The 16435-nt window shown below is 52.7% G+C and overlaps 2 protein-coding genes across 5 annotated transcripts in view; both read left to right on the plus strand.

The window, feature by feature from the left end:
- The window catches only part of HOXC4 (homeobox C4), a 60561-nt gene that overhangs the window by 36820 nt on the left and 7306 nt on the right, over window positions 1-16435 (plus strand). For 2 of the 4 annotated variants that reach the window (XM_032348431.1, XM_032348434.1), the window contains exon 1: window positions 5842-6126. The exons of 1 other annotated variant lie outside the window; for it this stretch is intronic. The gene's annotated coding sequence lies outside the window, so the exon portion shown is untranslated. Of the gene's footprint in view, window positions 1-5841; window positions 6127-12480; window positions 15271-16435 lie in introns of those variants that run through there. One more of the 4 variants, XM_032348430.1, reaches the window with a different exon arrangement.
- Window positions 53-5229, plus strand: HOXC5 (homeobox C5). Its single transcript, XM_032348440.1, has 2 exons — window positions 53-1627; window positions 2355-5229. Exons 1-2 carry the CDS (start codon window positions 1174-1176, stop codon window positions 2567-2569), a joined length of 669 nt encoding a protein of 222 aa, XP_032204331.1. The 5' UTR covers window positions 53-1173; the 3' UTR covers window positions 2570-5229.

The following is a 16435-nucleotide window of genomic DNA, read 5'->3' on the forward strand; positions in this document are numbered from 1 at the left end:
GAAAACCTGTTCCAGAGGCCTTTTCCAAAAAGGGCACAAATTAGGCCTTTTCCTCTGTCTTGCTCATATAATATTTGTGGAGGCTTCAATCTTGCTTCTCCATGCCCTCAATTAACATCTATTTTCTATCCCAAATATCTGGCATAGAATACGCCATCAGGGTCATACACAGGGATGCAGAGCAGTCCTCCAAGCCCATTGTGTCTGGTTCTACACACACACACACACACACACACAGAAAATTGCCTAGTTGCCACTCTGGGGTCCCAGTATGGTGAGGTTTACTCAACTCCCCCAGGATCCTCACCTCCAGGCTCATCCCAGAGTTCCCAGCACTTTCAGCTTCCTGACCCTCCCCCCTATCTAGTTCTGTCCACCCAGGACCCCCTTCCTCATAGCATCCTGTCCACCTCTCCAGGGTCTGGGTTCACTTCCCCATGCTAACAGTCACCTCCTCAGCAGTAGCAGGGCCTTGGGGCCTCTAAGGAGAGCGACCTCGATGCTTGGTGTAGAGAACCTGAGGTAAATCCTTTGGGATCTCCAACTTGGCCAGGGGCCTCCCTACCCAAATCTCCTTTCCTCAGCCATTTTTGAAGATTGAAAGGTTCTGGGGGTGGAGAGACAGGGCTATCCGTTAGTTTTTGTATCCTAAGCAAGACCTCATCTTTCCTTAAAATTAAATACAGTTTAAAAGGCCGTTTCAAGGGTTTGTTGCAGCCGCAACCAGCGTCTCTACAGGGTAGAAAATCCAGCGGTCTGAAGGCGACAAGCCAGACTGCAATTCCTCAAAGTAGGCACCAGGTGTCGCTGTGGGCTCGTTGTCCCGGCTACCCCCCAATTCCAAGAACCATTTTTTTTTCTCCCCCTCTCTCTCTCTTTCTCTCTCACTCCCTCTTCCCCTTGGTTGGGCTTTGCCAACATATCAAGATGCGTTTCGCCGGCTTCCATCACTAACCTCCCGGAGGTCATCAAGCCAAATTTATGAGTGGCCGCTCCAGTCACGTGACTCTATTTAAGGCTCCCTTATTTGGGAAGAGCGCATAGGATAAAGAAAGAGATATCTCCACCTATAAATTGTGCACTTTGGAGAACAAAAAACCCCTCAACTTCAAAGAGTCACAAATCACCCTTAATCAAAAAGGGTGCAGAAATTTTTTTTGGGCCCTCCCCGCCATGAGCTCCTACGTAGCCAATTCATTCTATAAGCAGAGCCCCAATATCCCTGCCTATAACATGCAAACTTGTGGGAACTATGGATCGGCCTCAGAGGTGCAGGCATCCAGGTACTGCTACGGTGGATTGGACTTAAGCATCACTTTCCCACCGCCTGCGCCTTCCAACTCTCTCCACGGGGTAGACATGGCTGCCAACCCCCGGGCTCACCCCGACCGCCCCGCCTGCAGCGCCGCGGCCGCTCCGGGACACGCTCTGGGCAGAGATGAAGCGGCTCCTCTGAACCCCGGGATGTACAGTCAGAAGGCGGCTCGCCCAGCGCTGGAGGAGCGAGCTAAGAGCAGTGGGGAGATCAAAGAGGAGCAGGCGCAGACAGGGCAGCCCGCCGGACTGAGCCAGCCACCGGCCCCGCCACAGATTTACCCGTGGATGACCAAACTGCACATGAGCCACGGTAAACTTTAGGACTTCATTTTGCGCGCTCGGGTCCGCCTGGGTTTTATAGGCCATGCGGGGCAAATAAAGAAAAAAAACCTGCGGCCATAAATTTTACGATCCAGGCATCAATGGCTCGTAAAACTGTCCACTAAAAGGCTTAGAGGCTGTGTGCGCCCAAATTTACGACGACATAATTGGATCATAGGAACAAAACGTGTATAAAAGGCAATATTCAATTTTTGGGGGAGAGGGAGGGAGTTAAAAAAATAGAGGGATCTGAAGGGTGAGGAGCGCGGGGCTCCAGAGCGGGGATCCCCCCGCGGCTCCCTCCCGCCCTCCCCTGTGGAGCCGGCTCAGCCGGCGCTGGCCGCTCCGGAGGATTCCAGCGACTCGGGAGGGGCGGGAGGGGGGTCCCCGGTGCTCGGATCTCGAGGGTGCTTATTGTTCGGTCCGAGCCTGGGTCTCCCTCTCCCCCCAACCCCCTCAGTCCCTCCGGCTGCTGAGTGAAAGCTGCGGCGGAAAGTTTTCTGCCTGGGCAGAGGCGCCTCTCCGGGGGCTAGACTGGGCTTGGCTGGGCTGGGCCGGGCCCGCCTGCGGCCCGCTGGGCCTGCCCTGCCCTGCCCTGCCCTGCTCGCCTCCTCTCCCTCCGGCGGCGGGTGGGGGCCTGGGCCGCGGTCGGGGCGCTGGGGCGCTGCACGCTATTCACCCCTTCCTGGCTTGGGGGGGGGCGCTTATATTTCCAGAGACGGACGGCAAGCGGTCCCGAACCAGTTACACGCGCTACCAGACTCTGGAACTGGAAAAAGAATTCCACTTTAACCGCTACCTCACTCGCCGCAGGCGCATAGAGATCGCCAACAACTTGTGTCTCAACGAGAGACAGATCAAGATCTGGTTCCAGAACCGCAGGATGAAGTGGAAGAAGGATTCCAAAATGAAAAGCAAAGAGGCTCTTTAGAGGCAGCGGGGAGGCCCGCAGATAGGACCCCGAGCCCGCTTTGGTCCCCGCGCCTTTCCTTTTCGGTTTTCCTCTCTATATTTTGGGAGCAAGGACGGGGGCGGCAGCACCGGCTCCGGGGCCTCACAGACAAAAGCTCTTTTCCTTGGCATTCCGCATCCCCACCGACCCCAGTTTCCCGAGGGGCTATCCGCGCTGCCCAGACTCCCTCCAGTCCTGCTCAGCACCGGGGGAGGGTGGCGGGCAGGGCAAGCTCCGCGGGGGTTCCCCACAGGGCTGCGGGAGCCGAGCTGGTGCTGAACGAACCCGGGCCTGGGCCTCCTCTTGGGCTTTCAGCCCCAACGCGGCCCTCCGGTTTAAGGTGGACCCAGCAAGTGTTCCAGGACCCGCGGCCCGACCCTCCGGCCTCCCCTGTCCTTTGTTCCCGTATTAGGCTGGCCAGGCGGCTGAGGGCTGGCGAGAGTGGTTGTGCTTGGCGGAGTCTGGCCCCAGACTCGGGGTGCTTCGTTGTAGCGACTAAGCTCCATGTTTGGCTTTTAAATGATTTGCATATGAAAGGGGGAGATGACTGGAGGTCCGCCTAGGGCCCCCTCAGTGGCCCTACGCTCTCCAAACCTTCTCACCCATCCCTAAGCCCGGTAACCTCTCCAGCCTGCGCCCCCGCCCCCACCCGCATGCCCTCTCAGGTCCCTCCGCCTCAGACCACTAGCTAGCTCAACTATGGGGGTTCCCTGCCACTGGACCCCAGCAAGCAGTCCTAGGTTTCTTGGCTGCCCACGAGTCCCTGCCACAACTCTCTGTGCCCTCCTGCCCCATCGCTGTTGTCCAACTATTTATTGACTCCAGGTCTTTCCTGAAACTATATTTTGTCATATCAAATAAAGACAAAGAGAGAACAGGACTAAAGATGCAGCAATGCCTCTCTGTTTGGGGCATGTATTGGGTAAAAGTATCTAAATGGGCTATAGGGTACAGAGGAGGCCCACAGCTTCTCTGCCTCTTTTGAAAAAAGAATTTTTAGGAGCTTCGAGAGGGATTGAGAAGAGGGTGGTGAAACTGAGCTCCTTCCTAGATCCCTGGTTCCCAGAAGGGCCTTTGGGGAAAGGGGGGGGCACTTAGGTGGTGTGTACTGGCGTTTCCCACGCTGTGGCTTGTCCAAGGCTTTCAGGCCTCTGTACCCCACTCCCACTTTGGCTGGGTGAATCTGAGGCCTTTAGACAAGCAAGTAGACCACTGCCTCCCAGAAATAATCTGCAGGGCCCGGAGGCTCCATGGTGCTCAGACTCTGGGGTCCTTTTGGGCCTCTGAAGATCTCTCCCAGGCCTAGGTGACCCATTTGGTCCCAAGAAGGATTCTCAGAAAGAGTTGGTACTGCTTGGCGAAGGGGTCTGAGGCGAGTTAAAAGAACTGTGTGTTAGCTTTTTAAGGTACCGGGGGAGATGGGAACGAGGAGGGCAGCCTACAGTGAACCTGCCTGGCTGGCAACGTGCAAACCAGTTTCTCCCACTTCTAGGGCCTAAGGCTATGCAGGACAATTAGCTGGGAAAGGAGCTGTGTAGACTGGTGCCTGAGTCCCGTCTGTTTGCCATCATTTGTCTCAGTCTCTGGGATTTTGTGTGGAGGGGGAGTGGACTAAAGGGAAGGGGAAAAGGCAGATAATTCAGGTGGTGCTGAGGCCGGCTGTGGCCCATACTCTGCTCTGCTCCGGGCCCCTGGAATGGGATGGGGGAGGGAGTACTTTATAGGAGAAACAAATGTGGGAAGGGTCCATAAAACTTTACTGCATTTCCTCTCCTGCCTCCCACAATGGGGGTGATTTCCTGGAGCCAAGCCTAGGCCCCCCACACTGGGGGAGGGTGCGGTTCAGGAGCTGGGCTAGAAGGCTGCTCTTACAGCCAAGAGGGAAAGGGAGCAGAGAGACTCTGGGGAGGGGCAAGGGGAATATTTATGATTATTAATGCTGATGCTCCTTGAATTTATTATAAGGACTGACTTCTCTGCATCCCACTGCCTAAGCTATCCATCTGTCATTTTTTTTTTTTTTAACCCAGGAGTCTTTCTTTCCTCACCCCGTGCCTAGCACGTAGGAGGTCTCAACAAATGTTTATTGATCTGTGCCCATTGCTGTGCCCTTCCATTTGCACTCAGGCCAAGATAGGGCACCCGTTCGGTCTCTCCCTGACTAGCACACAAGAGTCTGCCCAGCCTAGCACCACCTCGGCTCCGCTCTCAATCTCCCTCTCTCTCTCTCTCTCTCTCTCAAATAAAATGTGTAATTTTCTTCAGGGAGTTATTTTAATTTTTTCTCCATGCTGAGTAAAACTATTGGGTGAGCGGTGAAGCGTGGAGAAGCACTGACGTCTCCAATGGGTAACGGTTAACTAAAATAGAGGCCGCGGCGCCCGCCATCACACCCTCCAGCATCCCGGGCTGCAGAGGCCCTGAGCTCCCTCCCCAGGGGATGCACCGCCCCAGGGGTAGAACCAAGGGCTGGGCCAGAGCCAGGGCCCAAGTTGTCAGACCCGCCCTGCAGGGCCCACCAGCCCCTCTTGGCCCAGAATGCCTCCTTCCTGCAGTGTTAAGGCCTCTTTCCCTGGAGGAGCTGGAGGGTTGACTCAAGTTTGCCAGACTTGGGTGGAGGCAGCCAAGCCGGCCTGCCCCCGCCCCTTCTGTCAGGGTGCAGGCCTGCCCCAGGCCCCGGCCACAACTTTAGCAGAGGGCTCCGACGTACTCCCCTACGCTGGGACTAGGTACGGCCCAGACCCTCGCTTTCTCCCTGAGCGGAGTCGTCTGCTTTGAAGCCTGGGGTGGTTCTCCCACCAGCCAGCCTCCTGGAATAATCTGCAAGCATCAGGATTTAGCCTTGCCCTGAGAAAGTTAGTGGAGGAGCTTCCAAGTCCCAAGCAGAGACCATGGAGCCTGACTCCCCACTTTGCCCAGAAGCCCACCCCCTCTGGCAGCCAGGAAAAAAAAGGGGGGTAAAGAAGCCGTGACTTACCTTCCCGGGGGAGTGGGAAGAGGGGGACATGACCCACTCTGAGCAATTAGAGGAGAGAGGAGGAAAAAAAAAAAGGAGGAAAAAAATATCAACACAACCTCGAAGGTGACAGGTCCTTATGGAAATAAGTAAGTAAGTAAATAAATAAATAAGGATCCACCCTCTCCCCCCTCCCCACCCTGCAAGGGGGGTGTGGGGGTGGGGCAAAGGAGCAGCCCAAGGGCTTTTTAGTGTAACTGAGCATTAGAGAAATACGCAAGGCTTCTATGTGAATTTAGGAGTTTGAAACTTTTGGAGGTTATTTATGTGAATGGCCCGAAGGCAAGCCCGTGAGTGGCTCTTGGGGGACCACGTGATGTCATTAAACCAAGTTTTATGGTGTAGGGAGAGCTGACAAACCCACAATATATTTACATCATATATAATCTTAACTGTCCAGCCACGCAGCTGCTGGTGAGGTTTAATGCTAGGACAGAGGGCCTGGCAGTTAGAGGGGATTACGGCGCTGGGGATGATGGTGAGAGGTTACATCTTCGCAAATGAATCCCAGGCGAACGCTGTAAGTTAATTTTCTCTCTCTCTGACCCTTTCTCCCGTTTACCTAATCCCCCCTCCCCACGATAGAAGGCAGTTCCCACTCATTAAGGGGAGGGGACGAAGGCCTCCCCAGGCATTCCCAGGCTAGGGTGGAAGAGTAGAAGCCGCTGGGAGGTAGGAGGATGGGGGAGCTTGTCTCCTCTGACCAGTCTCCCCTCCCTGCCCTTTATTTACTCCAGCTGCGAGTCAACTGTGGTAAAGAGAGGCCTGGGTTCTTTAGAGCTCTGCCAGTTCTCCCTGACCCTCTCTCCCTCCTCAGTTGGGAATAAAGACTGCGGCAGACACATGGGTATTTGGTGTTTGTAGGAGTGTGCCAACTCTAGGCGCAAGCGCAAAGGGCCTCTGGGCTCCCCCCCAGACCAGGGAGGGTGCCAGTTCAGCCCTTGGGCCAGTGGCTCACAGTCCAGGCAGGTCAGGCAGCTGGAGAGGGAGGCCAGGAAGGCAGGCTTTGGGACTTCTGAGTCTCCAGGGTGCGACCTGAAATTGCAGAAGCATCTTAAAGGAAGCTGGCTGAGCCCAGAGAGCCCCAGAGCATTTTCTCTTTCCTCACCACCAGGCCTGGTGGACAGCTGTCCCAGCATCTGTAGTCTGGGGTCTTGGTCGGCCTGGAGCCAGGGTAGTTTCATGCCTCCCTCTAGCTGTTGGGATCTTTCCTGGCATTCCCAAGCCCTTGCCTGAGGCAAAAGTAGGCCCAGGAGGGACTACTTTTAGGAGTATAAATGGGTTGGAGAGTGGAGGCAATGTTTTTCCTAGACTGACCAGGAAAAGCCCCCCAGCTCTGGGGAGAGAGTGACCTCCGGGTGGTGGAGGAGCCATCAGGGCCCGATATGGACATGGAGTTCTTCTGCCAGTCTCAGGCTCAGGCTCCCTAACGGTGTCTAGGAAGGAGGCTTCCAGCACGGGAGGCACGTGTCCTCCACACCTGGGAGCGCAGCCCCCTCCCCATGCGGCACCCGGAGCTAAGCCAGGACAGCAATGACATAGAAACTCAGTCTTCTTGAAGGGGCCGACAGAATCCTACTGAATCTGGCGGATTCGGAATCAGGAATCAGGGCGGAAGGTGGGCCCATGGAGGGCAACTGGTTCAGGCCAAAGAAAAAGGAGAAGAGTGGCGGGGAGAGGCAGGTCTGCGCCTTCCCAAAAGGGAGGATTGCTGTGGGGATCCAGGGCACACGCTTTTGTGGAGAAGCGCGGTTGAGGACGGGAAGAGGATGTAGTTAGTGTGCCCCTGCCACCCAAGGGGACTAAGGAAGAAGCAGGACTCAAGCAGAGACAGAGAGACCAGGCCCGCTCTGAGAGAGTGAAGGGGAAAAGAGACCCAAAGACACCCCTGAGCCAGGCGATCTCCAAGCCCAGCTCTAGCGGGCTCTCGGGCTCTCGCTTGCATAAGCAGCACTGAGGCGGGACTTGGGGGACTCCCTGAAGCCATCCCTCTGGGGACCCCTGTCCCAAACCATGATTGGGCCTCCCTCGGTACCATAGTCCTCCCTACTCCTTTATTTCCCAGGGAAGCATGAGGATCCCAGAGGATTTCCCCAGGAGCCCATTCAAAAAATTAACTCCCATATTCTTCCTTTCTCATAATTAGCCCTCTCCACTCTCCCCTCCTCACTAGTCTGTGATTTGCGGGGAGTGGTTCTGGAAAATTTCCATTCAAGCCTCAGGGAGATGGGAGTTTTCCTTGCTTTCTAACTTGACTCTTCCCCTCCAGCCGGCTCCCCAGGGCTTTAGGGAGCGAATCTAATGGTCTTCATCCAAGAATTTAGCCAGGGCCAAAGTTCCACACCCAGGCAAACTCAGCCTTCCCATACCCCTGGGTGAAGCGCAGTCCCATTCCGTTCCTCTCCGTGGAGAAGGGTGTGTGTTTCTGTTTTATAGATTTACACAGCGTCTCTTGGGGGTTCCTCATCTCTTTTTCTGTTCCTTAGGCTCAAAAGTTCCATTTAAATATCACTCCCTCTTCCTGCCCCAGCAATACTAGATCTTCCTTCCTCTCAATCTGTCTGGGCCAGTTTTTTGCTATTTTGTAGAACAAATACATAAAGACAAATATAGATAGAAGAAAGACAAATATAAATTGGGCCTGAGATTCTTGCTTTTTCCACCCTGCCCCCACCCCGTACTTGATTTTGGGGTCTTCCTGGAGCGGGAGGTGGGTGATCCATCAAGTGCCAAGGTGCCCCAGTCAACCCGGGAAGCTTTTAATTTTGTTCCTAGGTCTTTAACCCTGGAAAAGGTCAAACAACCAATCAGAAATGCGCTAAGCAGGGTCACATGGCCCCCACCAACCAATCAGCCAAAAAGTACTTGGGTCTCTGTCTCGCCCTTCCCCTCCATTCCTCTTCCTCCATCCCTCCCTAATCGTCCTCTTTAGCTCCTGGATCTGCCCTATCTCAGGTAGGAATGGAAACAGCGATGGTGAGAATATTCTAGCCCCTCCCTTTGTCCCTGAACTAGTTCTAGGGACTCTTTGGCTTGCATCCTGTAGTTCTAACCATGTGCCTTGGCCTCGAGGTCAGTCTCAGTTGTACAGGGATCTGAAGTTGTGGGAGTGTCCTCTGGATCATTCCCATTTTCTCCGGTGAGATCCTATCCAATTCACTGGGCTTTATAGACGTGGACTCTCGATCAGGGTGTACAGTAGGTGTGGATATGAAATCCAGTTCTGAATTCAAATTCTGATGGCGATTATCCCCTAAACACTTACCTTGTACCAGTTTCCATTCTCTTCTGACCCTCCTGGGGACAGGTGGGGGCGAGTAGAACTTTTTTTAAAATTTATCTCTCTGGAAGTGCCCCAGAACCATTTGCTTTGTCAAATGACCTCTGATGTGGGGGAAGGGAGCAGAAGTGGATTGAAAGTTGTGTTTGGTACCTCTAGCTTGTTGAATAACTTTGAGACAGTTGAAAAAGTGTTTTGGAGGGATGCCTGGGTGGCTCTGTCAGTTAAGAGTCTGCCTTGGCTCAGGTAGTGATCCCAGGATCAGGTCATGATCCCAGGGTCCTGGGATCGAGTCCTGCATTGGGCCCCTTTCTCAGCAGGGATCCTGCTTCTCCTTCTGCCTGCCACTCCACCTGTTTGTGCTCTCTCTCTCTCTCTCTCTGACACATAAATAAATAAAATCTTTTCTTAAAAAGGGATTTGGAAAAAAGAGTGAGCACAGAAAATCAGGACCCTCCCCTGATATATTATAAAGAGTTGATGAATTTAAGTCCCTTTCCTTTGCATTCTAAATAATAATAATAAACAACTAAGTGATGATCCTGTGTTCTGGCCAGTAGCTATTAAAGGACACAACCACCAAAGGTGTGGCTTCCTGTGTTTGTGTTTACATGGGTCAAGTCAGAACAAGCAGCGGGTGGGAAACTATTTCTGAGCAAGAGCACCTGATGGCACAGAAGCTGTGCACGTAGGACAGAAGTGCTGTGTTTCCTGAACACCTGGGCTGGGCCCTGAGCCAATCCACTTGTGCATGGGTCCAGACCCAGACATTGCTCCCTCCAGTACCCTCTGGTCTCCAGGGCTTTGTTCCATGGTTGATTTTAAGGTTGAGTTCCCCTTCCCTCCCCTTCTCCTCTTGCTCTTCTACCTTCTTGAGCTGACTGAAGGGCAAGAGCTCTGATGGACTGTACCACCCAGACCTCTAAAGTCTCTTTAGGGGCATCAAGGGTGCAGGGGTGGAAAGAATAAGCCAATATGAACTGGGCTTTGACAGCATGCTCATTGGTCTTCTGGGTGGGCCTGATTTTGGGACAATGCATAGGACAGATGGAAGGTTTGGAATGAGAAGTCAGAGGAAGGGCAGCTCCTCTCAGAAACCAGAGAGCCCCCACTTTCTAAGTCAACTTCAACCATACTGCACCACTCACCTCTTTCATCTGTTAGAATTAAAGCACACGCATTTATTTTTCTCTGGTAGGTGGTGAGGTAGTCTTTGAGATCAACCTTCACCTCCAGTGTGAGTTTCTCACATTGGAGTTTCTAGATCTCATGAAGGGTAGAAAAAGAAAGATGGAGGCTTGTTGCTGTCCAAACAGGCACTGGGAAGAGAGATGGTATTGCCTCAATTCCCTCTAATATCCATGTGGATTTTATCTGTCTCTTTGACTCTCCCTTTCTGTGTACCAAGTCTTTGGGCTGAGTTCTTGAACTGAAACATCAGGATCCTAGACTTCAGTTCTCTGTTTTCTTTTGCTGGGGGTGCATGAATTACTCTGAACCTCCTGCTCATGGGAATGGAGACCCTGGAGCTCTTTGAGATGGAGAAAAGAGACAATCCAGATTTAAGATCCCCAAGCTAAGGCTTTCTGGATTAGTTCAATTTAAGGAAGGAACTTCCTAAACTGCTGGAGGGCCAAGAAAATCACATTCCCTTTTATTGGACCCTTGTAACCCAGAAGAGTGTGTCTGCATAATCCCTTGGCTGCTTTGATGGGGCTCTAGAAGCTCAAGTTGTCTAGACTGAGGCATTGGGGTGATTGAGATCTCTTTGTCCTTGAGTTCTACAGAACCCTGGGATCCATCTTCTTCTGCCATTCCTAAGGGTCACGGAGGGGCAAAAGGAAAACAGGAATACCCAGGAGGATTCACTCTGTGTGTGTGTGTATGTGTGTGTGTAATGGGGGTGGGTGGGTGGGATGCAATTCGGGACTTGAGATAGTTGAGCAAGGCAATCCAGGACTTGTTCAGCCTCTGATGACCAGGCCTTAAGATCTACAATGAGAAGTTGAATAGGAGACTTATGCAGGAAGGCAGCTTTTTCTCTACACCTGACACACATACAGAGAAAGTTCCACCATGATCTGCAGCCCCACATGGCCTGGGTGGACTATGTGGGCTCAGCTACTTGGTATTCCTTCAGGACTGCAGGTGTCATACAGTTCTCAGAGAGGTAGGGCAGGCCGGGTTCTGCCCTTGAAAGTTCCCTATATCTCCCAGCCCCCTGAACTAGAACACCACACCGGAACACACAGAAGTATATATATGTGTTCAAGTATGGTATGAAAGAGAATCCCTGGCAGGATACGGTAAACCAGCTGACTTGAGCTAACTTCCCATTCATTGTCCTGCCCCATTTTTCCCATGGGTTCAAACTGGAGACCATTTCTCTTCCCCAGCCCACCCCTGCCCCCTCAATCCCCGGGGGAACTGTTAAATTTCCTCTCTTCTGCCTCCCTGGAAAACCAAGACCCTGGAGCAGCCCCACAGATGGTGGCACCCAGGCTCTTGATGACCTTTAGTGTCCTGTTGGTCTGTTGGGTGGGGGGGGGGGGTTGGGAGACAATGTGGGACTACAAGACCAGACCCCTTATCTGATCAAATCCTCCCTTTACTTGCTATTGTAGACTCAAACTCAAACTCAGGGCTGCTTCTTTGTTCAGTGGGGAAAATTTTCATCTAGTAAATATTTCTTTAAAAAGTCAACTTTTTGGAAAATCCAGTGTGTGTGTGTGTGTGTGTGTGTGTGTGTGTGTGTGTGTGTGTGGTGTGTGTGGTGTGTGGTGTGAATGAAGGGAGTAAGGGTCAGGTCCCTCATTTTAGATTGTGTCTCTCCCTGTCCTCTGGGTGGAGGATGGGGGCGTGGGCTGAGGTTTTATTGAGGGTGCTTTTCCTGTTGGGAGTAGAGATGGGGTCATAAAAGCCTAGAGGAGGCTGTTTTGATCTGGTGACTTCTCAGGAAGTAGCATCTGAGGTTTTGCTTTGAAAATCACTCTCCCCCAAGCTGGCCAGCTAAATTGGATTGCACTTCCCCAAGCCCACCTGGGGCCCCTCCTTACCTCCCTTTCCCCAGTAAACCAAAGGAGAAAAATAAAGAAGTCCAGAGCTTTCTAAATCCGATGCCTCCAATAAGAAAAGGGCTCCTTGGTGATTTCTTCCCCCTCAAAGTTTAAAAACCATGCAACCTTTCGTTTTTCTTTTTGTCCACACAGACCTTGGTTCCCCCCAACCCCTCAATTTAAAAAGAACTAACATAGAGGCAATCAGCTTCTGAGCCTGATGATAGTACTGTGACTCCTGGGGACTCTACCATAACTTCTGGGTCTGCTATTCTCCTGTGACCCCTTTCCTGAGCCCCAAACCCTTTCTTTGGAAGGTGGGACTTCAGGTATATAGAAAACTCTTGAGAAGAGATATTGGGAGTGAGGCATATAGAAGAACCTATCTAGAACTGAATGAATGGAGGAAGCTCTCTACAGTGACCGGGTTTTATGTAATTAAAGATGGGTGCAGGGGTGTGTGTGTGTGTGTGTGTGTGTGTGTGTGTGTGTGTGTGCCCGAAAGCCCACAGCCTATTTTACCTGAATAGCTCCATTTTGTAATGTTAATGAGCCTTTCCCCAAAGACACCCCAACCTCTCACCGGTCCCTCCATCCCCAGCCGTGGGCTAAGGAGATGAAGGGAATGGAAGTAAAGAGCTCTCTACCTTCATCTCTATTAGGGACGCTTTCAGGCCTAGGGATCAGGGCTCTTATCTATCGCTGGAGAAATGCCCCCATATGCTGGAAATGAGGCCACAGATTATATGTGTTCGTGGGCCTCTTAGACCTTATGCAGGCTCTAGTTTACCCTCATTTGTTCCCCAGAAAAGTCTGGACTGGAACACCCCAAGCCCACAAGCATTAGAAAATCTCCTTCATTCCTAGGACTCAATGCATATATACCTATCGTTATAGAGAGCTGAGCAGTCCATGAGCAGTCCAATAGCTACCCTTGTGAAAATGTATTTATAGGTCTATCTATGTCTATATAACAGGATGTATGTTTTATTTCACTCTCTACTCCACATTTAAATGCAGGTGTATAGATCTTTAGATTTATAGATCCACAGTGAACATACCAGTCCTCTGCCGAATTCCTGTGTGTGCATTACCAATCTTTCAGTAGTGGTTGGATGTATACGCTGGGATGTATTGGTACAGCTCTTGCTAAACATCTAGATGAATATTTGGGTTTTTTCCCCCCTATTGGAAAGAACTATGTGTGTGTTGCTCAATCTCTATTTTGAAAATTTTATCTAGATTTATGCAAGGGCCTCAATGCGTAAAATAGCTACATATTGAAGCTACATATTTGGAGATCTTTATGGTCTTTGCAGTTTTGCTGCAAACTTAAACATTTAAGCATATGTTTAGAGATGGTTCCATGATACGTATATCTATATGTAGGGGCATAGATCTCCCTCTGAAAGGATTTAAACCACTGCATCTCTCTGTCTATCTCTGTGATCAATAGAGACATCAGGCAAATGGGCATGGAGAACAAATACCTTTTGGATGTTTTGCTTATTAAAGTGAGTGATTCTGTTGCTATCTCTAATGCTATCTCCAAATCTAGTGCAACTGAGTCCTCTGCCCCCTGGAAAAGCCACTGTAGGGACCATAGCCTCTCTCTCCAGGCTGTCCCTGTGCCCTAAATTCCCCGCCAGTCTCCCCATCCTGCACTACCTCTCAAGACAGCCACTAAGGAGAAGGGAAGAGAAGAAGGGGAGAACCCTTCAACCCGGCTCCTCTTGGCTCCTCTTGGCTCTCAGGGTAAAGAGACTGACCGGGGCGTGAGAGTCCTCCCCAACCCCAACTGGACCTTTGGATTTGGGGGAAAGGGGTGATTAAGTCCTCGACCGTTTTTTTTGGAGGGTGCCCAAATGGTGCCAGGGTCACCGCCCGACCCCTAGGTGTCCCCTCCCCGGTTGTTCTTGGTACCCAGGGCCCAATTAAGCGGCCGCAGCGCTCCCTGCAGCCACGCTCTTATCGGCCGGGATTGATGCCTCCGCCGCTCCTGTATATCATTTCCAAGATTTTTTCTGTCCAACTCCTCGGCTCCTTTGGCTTCCGCGGCTTTGACTAATGATTGCTACAGATGCCAACGTCTCCAGAATCCTAATAGCCAGGCAGGCGGACTCTTATTTACCCGGCAACATTGCTGCGTGGGGGTGGGGGGGGAAGGGGGTTGGGGGAGCAGGGGTTAGGGTGCTGTAGGTCCGAGGACAGGGAGAAGGTTGTGACCAACTCAAGTTTCACTGAACTTCTTCCCCAATGAGGAAGACATCCCAAGTCCCTCCTCTCCCCGAGGGGGAAAATATCAGAAAATACTGCTAATAGTAACTTTTGCTTGCCTCGTTGGAAGGGATCAAAGAATAAACAGGACGTGGGAGAATAATCAGAGGAATGTTTATTAGTTGTAAATAGATGAGAGAGCGGAAAACCAGCGGCTTGGGGAGGAAAGAGAGTGTTTTCTTCCGGAGGGAGAGAGACGGGAAAGAGGTCAGCCACGGCGGGCTCAGGGGCTCCTTTTCTTTATTCCATGGCTCACCCATCCCCTCCCCTCCCCAAATCCACACTTCTTCTAAATGAAAGTTCCTTCCCTCTTCCCCGTCCTTCACCTCACCTTCAGTACCTCCGGCGCAGGGGCCGCTGACCCGCGTGTTGTCGGACGCAGGTGCCCGCAGCCCAGAGCGCTGGGGCTGCCAGGCCGAAGGGCCTCTGTCTGGGGCCGGGAGGCAAAGGCAGAGTCCGCGGCCGGCTGCGGGCTGGGGGGCCGCCCGCCCTGCGGTCCCGCTGGCGCTCAGGGGCTGAAAGTTGTGGACGATTTTGTTGGTCCTGGCGCTTGTGGCCCTCCGGCGTGGGGCGGCTCTTTGGGGAAAGCGGCTGGAGCTCCTCGCCGAACCTGGAGCCCGGCGTGGTTCTGCCTCGGGTCCCCATCCAGACCTTCTAATACACGCCATATTCGGGTGAAGAGAAAACACAAAAACGCGGAGCAGCGCAGCTCCGGGCCCAGGCGTGGAGTGATAACTCAAACACGGAACATTTTTCTATCAGAGGATAATGGAGCACAAAATAATTCAGGAAGGCGAATGGGCAGGGCCCGAGTGGCAGAGCCCGGCGGCGTGGGGCGGCTGCAGCCCGGGCTGCGCGCCGAGAACCGTGGGAGGACCATTTCGTTGGAGTGTAGGGCGAGGCAGCAGCCCGGACCGGACCCAGGCCACCCGAGGGGCAGTCTCTAAATCACGGCCCGTCAGGAGGACTCGGAAACACAAAAAGAGAGCCGAAAGATTTAAACAGTCGGAGGCAGAGGCGTCCCGACGCGACCAAAGCGAAAATCAATCACGTAATTAAACCGGGGCGAGGGCGAGGCCCGAGGCTGGGGGTCCAGGGTTCGGAGGAGGCGGCCAAGGTGCGCGCCGAGGCGGGCGAGCGGCCCGGGGATGGGGGCCCGCCCGCCGGGCCGGAGCGCGGAGGGGCTGCGGGCAAGTTTAGAGCGGATCGCAATGGATTCCCGCGTGGCTGGGAAGAACAGGCTGCGTGTCTTCTCCCAAGCCAGATCCAGAAGCTACCGATGGCCCCTTTCCGGGGCCCCCCATTTTTATGGAGCTGTGGTGCGGGGTTAAAGGTTGCTCCCCATTGTCCAGTGGTGTCAGGGATGTGTCTAGGGAAGTTTGTCTGGGAGCCCAGGGGGAACCAAGATGCTGCCTCTGGGTTTGAGGGGATGGAAGGGGTTGGACCCCAGTTTCAGGCGCTTGCATAAGTGACCTGGGCCTTGATTGCCCCAACTCAGAAGTCAAGGCAACCTTTGGAATGACTCCCATCTGTGGGCCAAGGCTGGGAAAGTAGGGGGCAAGTGGGCTTTATTAAAGGAGAAACTCGGGGCTAAACAAACTGGGCCCCTTTGGGCAGGGAAGGAGAAGGGACAGTTCCTGGGAGAGGAAAATGAAGCACATTGGGAGCTCTGTTTAGTGAGGGAATGATGCTCTTGTTATTATAGAGGTTAATAATGGTAATGATCTTGTATGGCTGGGTCAGTCCAGAGAGACCAAGCTCTCCACAGTCCTTTCTCACAGAGGTTTTTCTGGATAGTCAAGGGGGCCCCAACTTGGTTGTGGTTGGGGAGAATAAAATAAAGACCTTCCTTCCCTTCCCCTGCCCTTTCCTCTCTGACTCCTTGAGGACTCCAGAAAACAAGGGAATCTTATAAAAAATCTCCATCACTCCCCCACCCCCATTATTTTCCTCTGTTCTTTCCAGCTCACTAAAATGCACTGTCTCTGGGTGGTGGGCTTTCCTGGAGTGCCCTTCTCATGAAGAAAGCAGTTCCAAGTCCCCAGGAATTCTGTTCTCTGACCCTGGAGGAGAGACACCCAAGATTTTCTTGCCTACTCCATAGAATTCTCCCTCTTTCCTTAGTCTTTCCCAGTTTCTGCCTTTCTTGGTTCTTGATGCCTGATCCCATGGTTCCGTGGCAGCTCAGAGGCCAAGAAGAGATTGGGCCATTTTGA

This window comes from Mustela erminea, chromosome 6, assembly GCF_009829155.1.
Source record: "Mustela erminea isolate mMusErm1 chromosome 6, mMusErm1.Pri, whole genome shotgun sequence".
Classification (NCBI taxonomy): domain Eukaryota; kingdom Metazoa; phylum Chordata; class Mammalia; order Carnivora; family Mustelidae; genus Mustela; species Mustela erminea.